General features: G+C 43.0%; 1 protein-coding gene across 1 annotated transcript; it reads left to right on the top strand.

Annotated features, from left to right (window-relative positions):
• Window positions 1–815: 815 nt before the first annotated feature.
• becn1 (beclin 1, autophagy related) lies at window positions 816–10,654 on the top strand. The gene is made up of 11 exons (XM_038991380.1): window positions 816–876; window positions 1,836–1,969; window positions 2,085–2,149; window positions 2,276–2,334; window positions 2,495–2,722; window positions 3,708–3,902; window positions 4,445–4,591; window positions 4,867–5,016; window positions 5,214–5,274; window positions 5,526–5,668; window positions 8,873–10,654. The coding sequence occupies exons 2-11, from the start codon at window positions 1,843–1,845 to the stop codon at window positions 9,039–9,041; spliced, it is 1,344 nt and encodes a 447-aa protein (XP_038847308.1). The 5' UTR covers window positions 816–876; window positions 1,836–1,842; the 3' UTR covers window positions 9,042–10,654.
• The last annotated feature ends 1,881 nt before the right edge of the window (window positions 10,655–12,535 follow it).

A 12,535-nucleotide genomic window follows, 5' to 3' on the forward strand; every position in this document is an offset into this window, starting at 1 on the left:
TTTGTGTAAACAAGACTGCATGGGATTTCTGTTTTTGCAACTCTCTGCAGCCAATGGCTATGTCCGCTGTAGCAATAATTTCGGGAGCCACTTGTGGATTTGACAGGTCTAATGCCGCGTTCAAAACTGGGAACTCGGAAAAATACGAGGTCAAATTATGACATCAGTGATCTTCAGGTCGGAAAGTCGGAGCACTAAAAATAGGCCAGAGTTCCCGAGTTGGACGACCATTCAAAACGATTATTCCCAGTCGGAGCTCATTTTCTTACAAGTTCCCAGTTGTTTTGAAAGTGCCATAAACGGTTCCACCTCCAACACGTCAAAACAACCGCTATACTGATGTTGGCTAAAGAAGCGGATCTGATTTAATCGAGCCCTACATTCCTACTAGTTAGTGTTGTAACGTTAACTAATAGCAATCTATTGTTATTCGTAAAGAGTTTATCAAATTTGCCAAATATATAAAAATATTAAGACTAGTGTGTCAGTGTCCTTGCATGCTAACAACAACTGCAGGCTGGGCACTAACGTTACACAATGTTGTTGCTGTGGCTAGCTAGCGCCAATTACACAACTTGAGTTTGAGTGGACAGGCATAATAATGTAATGAATGACGAGACTGTTTGATTTCAATAAGATCACCAACAGAGCAAATACATATTATAACACTACACCTGACACAAATACTGAGTGAATGAAGAAAATAGTAAAACTTTACAATACTTTTGTATCTTGCTTCTCTCCTGGATTCAGTTTGGTTTTCCCGCAACTATTTTGGCGCGTGACCACAACCCTTCCCGTTGAAGAATGACAACTTCCTTTCGCGAGCAATCTTAAAGGCGTCATATCCGTTAAAAACAACAATAAAGTCCTATGGTAAGAAAACTCTTAAAGTCATGTCAAATAAAGATATATTTTGATATACTTAAGTCTTTCTGTTGTTGAAATATCGATAAATATGAGACTTTGCTACTGACACTGTTGTTTTGAACCGCCGAGTTAGTACCGTATTTTAGCCAGCTAGCTACTGTTAGCTAACATTAGCCCAATCATGTTCTAAAGGAGCCTCATTATTTCTTATAGTCCAAGGTCGGACCGTACATGTTCTGTTTAAAGGCGAATTGGCTCTGGAAGCCAGAATGTAAACATTAATCGATTCTCAATTGCGGTACGGTTCTATAAAGATAAATACCTCTACTTTCATATCACATCAAAAAATAATATCACAGTTGTACATTGTTTTAACCGGGTTTAACGCAGTTGCTGCGGACAATACTTTTCAATGACAACATTACATGGATGTATTCATTTCGCTGATTCTATTGCAAAAAAGTTTCTTAAACGGAACGAAACTGGAATGGGACCTACCTGAATTTGTCCAATAGAACTGAAGTTTTGCATCTATTTGGACTAATGATTACACCCTACATTTGTGGCATCCTCTTCCCTTTACACACAGGTGTTCGGAGACGCAGATAGTTTATTAACACAGATAGTCCACTGTCTGTTTTCCGTCAACAAACGCTGTAACATGGAAATATGGCCGTGTGGTGTGGTAACGCTATACAGGGGTAGTCTTTTACCTTTTGTTTTTTGACAATTATTTCTCGCTGATATAAAAGCTTATGTTTCCAAAACAGTACCGCAAACGATGCATGTTAATGTTTAGAGCAACCATCCGGGTTCTTAACAAAATTCACCCAGTCAGTAGATACTGTCGTCAATAGGCGCACAAGTAGTTGGCGTCTATGAATGGGGTAAGCTAAACTGTGCTAGCAAAACCACCAGTCACGAGTAGTTTGCCCGCCAGCTAACCCTGTTAATTCTGTTTCCAGTATTGCTATGGAGGGCTCCAAGTCCTCTAGTACCACCATGCAGGTGAGCTTTGTGTGTCAGCGCTGCAGTCAGCCTCTAAAGCTGGATACATCCTTCAATGTGCTTGACCGTGTCACCATCCAGGAACTTATTGGTATGTTTACCTGAGTGTATGTTTGAGAGAGCGTGTGTGCGCATGCTTTGGTGAGCGCTACAGAGGAAGAGATGGAGATCAGCGTTGTGAGTCTGTGTGTCTTCTATCCCATCAGCTCCTCTGGTCACAGTGACACCAAGCAAGCAGACAGAAAGCAATGAGGCGGAAAGTGCTCCAGAGGTGAGACACTGGGTTTGTTCAATCCAATGGAAAGATGGTTTTAAAACCAGGTTTCACAGCAATATCCTTTATAGAAATTAAGTTTTAAACACTGACAGGGGTTCTGATTTTCCTCTCTTCCTCCAGGAAACCTTTGTGGAAACAAAGCAAGATGGAGTCGCAAGAAAATACATCCCTCCTGCAAGGTAGCATCATGTCTAACTTTCTACCTTCCAATCTGCTTGGCCTACACAGTGTAATGCCCTGCTCTCAACTTGAACTATCATACCCTCTAGGCCTAGGATGATGCCTACATAGTTGTGTGTGTGTGTGTGTGTGTGCGTGCGTGCGTGCGTGCGTGCGCAGGATGATGTCCACAGAGAGCGCCAACAGCTTCACTCTGATTGGAGAAGCGTCGGACGGAGGCACCATGGAGAACCTCAGTCGGAGGCTGAAGGTGACAAGCGATCTGTTTGACATAATGTCGGGCCAGACCGACGTAGACCACCCGCTGTGCGAGGAGTGTACCGACACCCTGCTAGACCACCTGGACACGCAGCTCAACATCACAGAGAACGAGTGCCAGAACTACAAGTGAGTAGTCACACACTGCAACTACACTAACATTACAGAACTAGTGGGTAGTCAAAGTGTACTACACTATGTAACACACAGCAGGATTTGCTATAAAAATATTTTCTTAGGCAGGGAGACCCACTAGGACTTAGTTTACACCAATATTTTGTTGCCTGGAGCAATATTGTGCATCAAAAGAGGATCACTTATTTGCAGAACTGGTGGCTTGATGGGCGGCAGGTAGCCTCGTGGTTAGATCATTGGGCCAGTAACCGAAAGTGTGCTGGATTGAATCCCCGAGCTGTCGTTCTGCCCCTGAGCAAGGCAATTAACCCACTGTTCCCTTGGTGCCGAAGACGTGGATGTCGATTATGGCAGCCCCCCCACACCTCTCTGATTCACATTTCAGTTGAACGCATTCAGTTGTACAACTGACTAGGTATCCCCCGTTCCCTTCTACGGCTGTGGCTAGCTAGATTGAGAATTTACTTAGCAGGTTATTATAATTTACATAGCAGGTTAGGATAATTATGTTAATAAAAGTGTTAGGCTAGCATGCTGTACTCCCATCTAGCCACAACTGTAGAAGCCATCAATCCAGAGAAACCATCAGATAGCTAACGTTGAAGTAGGGACCTTAACAAACTTAACAGTGAGCGAGTGAAAACACAGAAGACCGAGGGCTATAGCTATGTAAAACGAGTTATCTTATTCTTCTGGCTTTATCCAGCTCTATTTGTGATCGATCCTCTGACATCTGCGACGTTGTGGACGATAACATCTGAATTCGTGTTCGTTAACTTGCACGAGCTGCATTTGAAGTTGCATGTGCTTGTATCCACTGCTAGGTAAACAGGTTTCTGATGACGAACTGTGCATGCAACTTTTCATGACGCGGCCGGGAAAGGTGTCTGTGTGTTTTGTGTTTTTCATGTGTCTTTTTCCTTGTCTGTGCGTGTGTGTGTGTTTTCCTTGTCTGACTACGGTGTGTGTTCTCTACTAGGAACTGCCTGGAGCTGCTGTCCCAGCTGAAGGAGGAGGAGGAGGACAGCCTGTTGCTGGAGCTCCAGAAACTGGGTGAGGAGGAGTCGTCACTGGTGGGGGAGCTGGAGGCGGTGGAAGAGCAGAGGGCTGCCGTGGCCGAGGACCTGGTCCAGGGACGCAGCCACTCCCAGCAGCTAGACACTGAGGAACTGCAGTGAGTAATAGCTGTCTGTCCTCCACCTCTGAGGAATTTTGGCTGTTGTATTTCTAAGTTCAAAGCACTTTGGCTGTCATCCTGTCTCACATGGGTTAGAGCGTAAAATGAGCTTTGGAAGTCCGCTGTCTCAACCTTATGCACTTAGTAAAGAAATGAATGGGACACCGTTCACCCTACTGGGAACTGACATTTTGAGACTGTATAACGCAGTGTTTCCAAAACTCGTTCCTCGGGACTCCAAGGGGGTGCTCGTTTTGGTTTTTGGCCTAGCGCTACACAGCCTAATCAACTAATCATCAAGCTTTGATCATTTGAATCAACCGTGTAGTGTTATGGCAAACTCCAAAACGTGCACCTCTTGGGAACCTGAGGACCGAGTTTGGAAAATGCTGGTATATTGCAAGACAGGAGAATGGGACGAGGAAAAAGAGGTAGACACCAAATCGACCCCTACTCTATGCACAATATAATTCAATTTCACAAATGAATCCCTTATCCTCCCCTGGCCTGTGTGAGTGATGTGTGTCTGTGTGCTCCAGGTACCAGAAGGAGTACAGTGAGTTCAAGCGGCAGCAGCTGGAGCTGGATGACGAGCTGAAGAGTGTGGACAACCAGATGCGATACTGCCAGATTCAACTGGACCGCCTGAAGAAGACCAATGTCTTCAACGCCACCTTCCACATCTGGTAAGGACACATACTCCGACGCATTACAGACGCTTATACATGCACTAAAATACACAGACGTGCACAAACAAACACACGCATGAATTATTGACCCAATGTATGTCAGTTTAGCGACTTAATCTCTGTTTGAAGTGGTGGCGATTGCATGCTTGCGTTTAGAATGAACGGCTGCCTCTGTCTCTCACCCCTCATCTTGTCTTCACATAGAATTTCAAACGGCATCTTTTACATTGATAGTTTTTAGTGCTTACAATAACTTTGTCTCTGGTCCCCAGGCACAGTGGCCAGTTTGGCACCATCAATAACTTCCGTCTGGGCCGACTACCCAGTGTCCCCGTCGAGTGGAACGAGATCAACGCCGCCTGGGGTCAGACCGTGCTACTGCTCCACGCCCTAGCCAACAAGATGGGGCTACGCTTCCAGAGGTCAGACATGATGCCACACACAAGGACATACACACGTGCACACCCTTCTGCGCCATGTAATGTGTTTCGTTACCAAAGAAGTAACTGTATTTTAATCAGTTATTTTATCATATCCAAATAAACATGATACATTGTACAATATGTCATTTAAAATCATGTAAAACATCTTGCTGGATTTCTTGAACCTCTCTCTATAGATACCGCCTGGTCCCATATGGAAACCACTCTTACCTGGAGTCACTTACAGACAAGTCCAAGGTAATGCTTGTTACCGGCAAGTGAGGTCTCACACTTAAAGGCATATGAACACACTTTCTGCTGGCTACTATATGGAGACAAAAAACATATATATATATATGTGTGTATATATGAGCTGTGGGAAAAAAATAGTGAACTATCCTTTTTAATATTATTTTGCAATGCTCATTAGACTGGCCCAAGCCAACCCCAGTGAATAGGCCATGTTGTATATGGTACATTCCACTCTCTCTTTCTTCTTGTGTGTGTAGGAGCTACCACTGTACTGTTCAGGGGGCCTGCGCTTCTTCTGGGACAACAAGTTTGACCATGCCATGGTGGCCTTCCTGGACTGTGTGCAGCAGTTCAAGGAGGAGGTGGAGAAGGGAGACACGGGATTCTGCCTTCCCTACAGGTCAGTCAACTAGTCTAGCAGACATCATCGAATTATAATTGTAATCATCTATGGAATATGCCGAGAGTCCAAGGATTAAGCTGTCAAAAGCTTACCAACTTCAGTTATTTGTGTAAATTTGGTAAGTTATACCACTAAATTAATTCGTTTATCTTTCTTCATTTTTCCAATTCATAAAAAAATCACTCCTTTTTGTATTTGACAAATACGTTCCCTTGTTTCTTAATATTTCATTTATTCTACTTTCCTGCACTAGTAACACATCTGACAGAATGATTTAGATGAGTATTTGGATTTGATTTTATTGAGGTGTTTTATACAGGTGTTTCTGTAGATTTGAGGAACTGCTGAACACTGTTGGTTTAGATGTTTCTGGATACAATACTGCCTCCTAGTAGTACTGCCTCTTATTGGAACCCTCACAGATTCCAAGGTAGTAGTCCTCATTTGGGCAGCAGGTGGTTTAGCAGTTACTGTATGTCTGTCTGATCAATCCAAAATACAAAAGAGCTACAGACTCAGGTCCCTTGGTACATCACACCACGGATCGCGTCACGTAGCCAGCCAGTACAGTGCCTTTGAGCCGGTGCTTGGTGGAGTCATAGACCCCTCGTCTAGAGCTCTTGGAGGAGAGCTTGGCACAGATCTCGCTGTGTTTCTCCAGGCGACTAGGATCAAAGCACCGGCCGCAGTGCTCACACTGCTTCAGCTTGGAGTTGGCTGCACTCATCCCAAATCGAGGTTTCAACACCACCTGAATGAATGGATGTTATCAGATGGGCCAAATAATGGGCAGCTGGGCAACAAAGACAAGATGTACAATATATACAAACCAGATGAGGCTGGTGGGAGGAGCTCATTGTAATGGGTTCATTGTAATGGCTGGAATAGAATAAAAGGAACGGTATCACACACATCAATCACATGGAAACATGTTTGATTCCGATCATTTCATTCCAGCCATTACAACGATCCTATCCTCCTATAACCCCTCCCATCAGCCTCCTCTGATACAAATGCACGTGATCACCAACACTACACTAGATCAACAGTTAGCATGGCTTTGGAATGTCAAGCTACTTTACCTGTCTGTCCTCCTTTGTCTCTTCCATGTTCAATCCCTTCTTGACTTCCTTTGGCTTGTTCACAGTATATCTCGTGGCTGTCTGCTTTGGCTTACTTGCCACACTGCTTTCTTCTCCATTTCTCCTCACCTCTTTAATCCTTTCTTCATCTTCTTCCTCTTCTTCCTCTTCTTCGTTATCTCTTATCATCTCCCATAGGTCAGAATCCACCTTCATCAGGCAGATCTCCTGGATGAACTTCTCCACCTTTTTTCTGAAACGTTCTTTTGCATTTATCTCCTCCAAAGCTTGAGCATCCATCTTGGCCCCACTCTTAATCAGTTTCAATTCTTGGGTGACACTGATCAGCTTGGCCTTCATACATGCCATCACCTGCTCAGCCTCTGAGTTAAAGACGTCCCATACCATCTCATCTGGGCATGGCGGTAGATCCTGTACAGTTAGGGTCTGAGTCTTGAAATGAACGTGTTTCTTCACAACCTGCCTTCTGTACTTTGAAGCAGCAGGACGAGGGCTGCCCTCTGGTCTGACTGGCTGGAATGGCTTCTTCTTGGCAGCATTGTTTGGCACAGTGACTCTGGCTCTAATGGGAGGCAGTGGCATCTTGGCGACCATATTGGCTCCATGGACTGCCTTCAATGGCTTGGCACTATGGAGGTAGATGTCTTTCACCACGCATGTTTGATCCCTCTTGGTACGGATGGGTTGCAGTGGCTTCCGGATGGGAGAAACAGTAGCCTTCCCTGACTGCTGAGATGTTGGAGCTGCATGCAGTCCTTGACTCTTCCCATTGCAGATGGACCTCTTCTTCTGCAGGACTGGGATTCTTGAGGGAGGATGTGGTTTCTTTTCCACAGCCTTCAAACTGGCAAGTCGCTGCAGAGCACCCTTTCTTTCTTCAGTCAACTCCAGTACTGGGATTCTGGAGGTGTTAAAACTGTTTTGTTTGAGCCCTGGAAGCTTCTCAGTGGCCTTGGGTTGAGGTGGCAGTGCAGGCTGAACGGAATTGCTACTGGCAGCTCCAAGGTTCCCTGTTAAAGCATTATCTTCCTGTAGCGACTGTAAGAATCTCCTCATCAGGGAGATTGACAGTGACATTCTTCTAACCTCGTTCTGCAACTAAATTTTTGTCTAGAAGAACTTTCTATATTTTATTGTGATCTACTGTGTTAACTATATCTCAGGAGGAATCTGCTACATTGTCTTGGATACTAGTGTTCTATTTTCAGCAATCAGACGCCAGAATGTTCAAACAGAACATTTGGAATTTATTGATCAGTTGTGACATCATAATTAGTTCACATATAATGAGACTTCTAGAATCTCACACACTTATGTGGATGTGATGTCATAATAGACCATAATATACTGCCCAAAATGGTGAATGTGACCTACCTGTGTTGAACTGCTTGCCCTCATCTCATATTTAAACATGCCACTTTTCTTTGAGGTGAAACATATTACTGAACTCTCTGAATTGTCAATTTAAAGATATTTTGCCAATTAATTCATTACTAAATTTAGCTAACATAGTTAATTCAGAGAATCTTACCTTTGCCTTGGCAGTCTTGTCCAGATCATCATGGCGTTTGTAGTTCTTTATGATAGCCACATTAGCAGCTAATTAGCAGTTCATTTTGGGGGGCTAAATACAGGCAAATATACTGATAAATCACCTTGTCCTACAGATATTTCCATGATTATAAAAACATCACACAAGGGTAGGCCTACATGAAACACATCCCTTATTTTAAATATTTCTAAAATTCCCTATGGGGAGAAATGAATGTTGGAAAAACAGTTGGAACCATTTCCTTGTTTGACTGCTATGTTTTATCGGTATTATGACTCATACTGTGGTACTCTATTGTACTTACACAAATAACTGGAGTTGGTCAGCTTTTGACAGCTTAATCCTTTGTCTCTGCATGATCATTTGCCTCCAACTAGTCACTAGCATGAGAAATGTGCAGATTATTTTGTTTTAGCGTACTGGCCTTAGATTTAAAAAATTTGGGTATTAGCAGCTGTAGATGTTGCACCAGTTTCTTTCATACCCCTCAAGAAATAAACACTTGTGGGTTTGAGTTTTAACAAACCTTTTTCTGTTATGGTTCAGGATGGATGTCGAGAAGGGCAAGATTGAGGACACGGGAGGCAGCGGCGGCTCCTACTCCATCAAGACCCAGTTCAACTCGGAGGAGCAGTGGACCAAGGCGCTCAAGTTCATGTTGACCAACCTCAAGTGGGGTCTGGCGTGGGTGTCGTCTCAGTTTTACAACCGATAGAGGAGGAAGATGAGGACTCACCCTGGGTGTGCCCCTTGACCCTTCTAAAACCACAATTTCGTCACAATGTGTGACTCTGTAAAGTAGTTATTCTGCAATGCTCTCCTTGCTTCCCTATGATGTTTTGAGAGGGTGGGGAGAAGACTGGAGGAAGGACTTTTGAGATTCACCACTAGTGTGAGTTCCAATCCAATTAGTCTTGTTTCCTTGTTTGATTTCCATATTGACCATATGAAAGGACAAAATAAAAACTGTTAAATTGTACACATTCAAGTCCACCTAGACTCATAAGTGTTATGAAGAGAGCTATCTGAGACTTTTGGAGCACATTCCAGGATTGAGTCCTAATAGTAGCTAAGTGACTTCTGGTTGTGTCTTTTCCTTCATATGCACATATCTTATGAGACTGGATAGGTGAAAGCTGTTGTTTCCAATTGACCTATTCAATACTTAAAGATCAGTACACATGAAGGGAAGGAGAGAAGGACACGTTGAACTACTGAGATGCAGCACTGGAATGGGTTCTTATGTATCACATGCTTCTTACTTTGCTCCAGAAGCAAATCTAGAGTCACGAATCTGGTTTTCTGCCTATTTTTCTTCAATTGGTTTGTATCTTAGTGGTTCAACTCCACTCTAGCCACAGAATACTGTACATTTATTATGTTTTAATAGTTTTTCTTTTACTGTGCTGACAAGGTAAAGATGGTTTAATTTCACCATGCGTTGGAACAGGATTGGAACGTTTGCCTTGTCTGTTCTCTTGTCTCCCCACTCGCAGGGCGCTCGAAGTGTCTACCGAAAGCTTTGGCATCGGGATTATGCTGTGCTTTTGTTCATTGGCAAATTCAACAAGGCAATCCTTTTACTACAAGTGACTTCTTGGTGTAGATTTAAATGTAGACAAGGAGGCTTGTGGCAGTATTTAATGCCCATATCACTGTATGATTTGGTTTTTCAGGTTCATTACACATATGAACATGCCAATAACGGACCCACACAGAACGCCTTACGTAAAAGGATATTTCCAATTCTAACATTTGTATAAAAAAAGGTCATCAATGTAGAGACAGATAGATTGATTGATTACGTAAGTATTCAAACTCCTGAGTCAATACATGTTCAAATCACCATTGGCAGCAATTACAGCTGAGAGTCTTTCTGGGTAAGTCTCTAAATGCTTTGCACACCAGGATTGCATGTTAACCTTCAAGCTCTGTCAAGTTGTTTGTTGATCATTGCTACAAAGCCATTTAAGTCTTGCCATAGAATTTCAAGCCAATTTAAGTCAAAACTAACTGGGGTGCTCTTGAACATTCAATGTCGTCTTGGTAAGCAACTCCAGTATATTTGGCCTCGTGTTTTAGGTTATAGTCCTGGTAAAAGTTGGAAATCTCAGTGTCTAAAGCAGACTGAACCAGGTTATCCTCTAGGATTTTGCCAGTACTTAGCGCTATTCTGTTTATTTTCATCATAAACATACTTGCCGATGACAGGCATGTAGCCACCACCATGCTTGAAAATTTGAAGAGTGGTACTCAGTTATTTGTTGTTGGATTTGCTCCAAATATAATAATTTGTATTCAGGACATAAAGTTCATTTCACAACCACATTTTTTTGCAGTATTACTTGTGCCTTAATTGCAAACAGGATGCATTTTTTGGAATATTTTTATTCTGTACAAACTTCCTTTTCACTATGTCATTTAGGTTAGTATTGTGGAGTAACTACAATGTAGTTGATCCATCCTCAGTTTTCTATCACAGCCGTTAAACTGTTTTTAAGTCACCATTGGCCTCATGGTGAAATCCTTGAGCGTTTTCCTTCCTCTCCGACAACTGAGTTAGGAAAGACATTGATCTACCTATCTATCAATAGGTGCATTTTTTGCGAGGCATGAGAAAACCTCCCTGGTCTTTGTGGTTGAATCTGTGTTTGAAATTCACTGCTCATCTTAGGGTCCTTACAATTATCTGTATGTGTCGGGTACAGAGATGAGGTAGTAATTCAAAAATCCTGTTATACACTTATCAGATGGCTCCATGCAATAAGTGAATTGTTAAGCACATTTTTACTCCTGAACTTCATGCTTGCCATAAAGGGATTGAATACTTATTGACACAATACTTTTAATTCATTCATTTGTAAAAAATCTCTAGAAACATAATTCCACTTTCACATTATGGGGGATTGTGTGTAGGCCAGTGAAACTCAACTTAATCCATACAACAAAATGTGGAAAAAGTCAAGTGGCGTGAATACTTTCTGAAGGCACTTTATGCACTCTACAGGCAGTCATTGTGTTGCTAGCCTTGAACATAACACGTAGCTTGCTCTGTATGACTGTATATTTGAGTATTACCAGTTAGGCTATTCTGCTTTTCTCTGGTAAACAACACACCTATGCTCAAGTGTGAAATCATGTTTCACAATATACTAAAATAACTTTGCTATTATTTAAGTTATGTTGGAATTTAGATTGTTATACTGGACAATTTGCAATGAATGAGAATTATCTTTGACGTAACTCCTTGCTAACGAACCAGAAAGTCATACCAGAAGTCGGTGAATGGTTTATATGCATTTCTATTAAGTCTCTCTCCCTCCATTTTGGGGGAAAGCCTCATGAAAAAAATATGGACAACCATCCAAATAACAAAGTAAACTCCCAGTCCAATATCCAAGAAAATATTTAAATCTGATCAAATCAGTCCAAAGTGATGATCCAAGTGAAAATGACTTCTTTCTTTCACCTGACAATTAGACTTGTGTAAAACGTAACAGTGTTGTATCAGCCAGGCATGCCTTCAACTTTGGTCATCAAAAATAGAAACTCCCCCTTCATTTGAACCCTGCCGAGAAAAGCCTTTCTCTCAAAACATCAAATGGAATGGATATGTAGGGAAATGGTGCCGACAGACAGGGCTGCCATGCTTCTAGCTTACAAGCATTTCACTACACCCACAATAACATCTGCTAAACACATATATGTGACAAATACAATTTGATTTGAGCTGTTTGGTTTTCCCGAAAACAGGAATGCACACACAACACACTGACTTCAGTCCGTTTTCCTATGACCCTGTGATGCAGCCCACTGAACAGGCCCAGCAAGGTCTTTCTCTTCTTTGTGGCAGGGTTGTGTGTGTGTACATGTACGTGGGAAGCCATTGGGTCCTACAGACAAGCCATAGACTGGCACTGCCCCTTCATGTCTTAGGAGGGGTGAGGATAGGGAGGGCACTTCAGATATTACTCCTCCATCCTTTAGTCTGTTTTTACCCCCTCCATCCTCCTTCCCCCATCCCCATATCCAGAAGGGAGGGCGTTTGAGTAATGTGGCCCCCACACGAGCCCTCAGGGGTGGCGTTGGGCGGTGGAGGGCGTGGAGCCCGACGCCAACGGCCCAGGTCCGGTGGCCAGGGCCTTGCGGAAGGGGGGCATGAGAAAGGGGTCTTGGGCCAGCTGCAGCACGTCGATGCTCTCCTCCTTG

This window comes from Salvelinus namaycush, chromosome 4 (assembly GCF_016432855.1).
Source record: "Salvelinus namaycush isolate Seneca chromosome 4, SaNama_1.0, whole genome shotgun sequence".
Classification (NCBI taxonomy): Eukaryota; Metazoa; Chordata; class Actinopteri; order Salmoniformes; family Salmonidae; genus Salvelinus; species Salvelinus namaycush.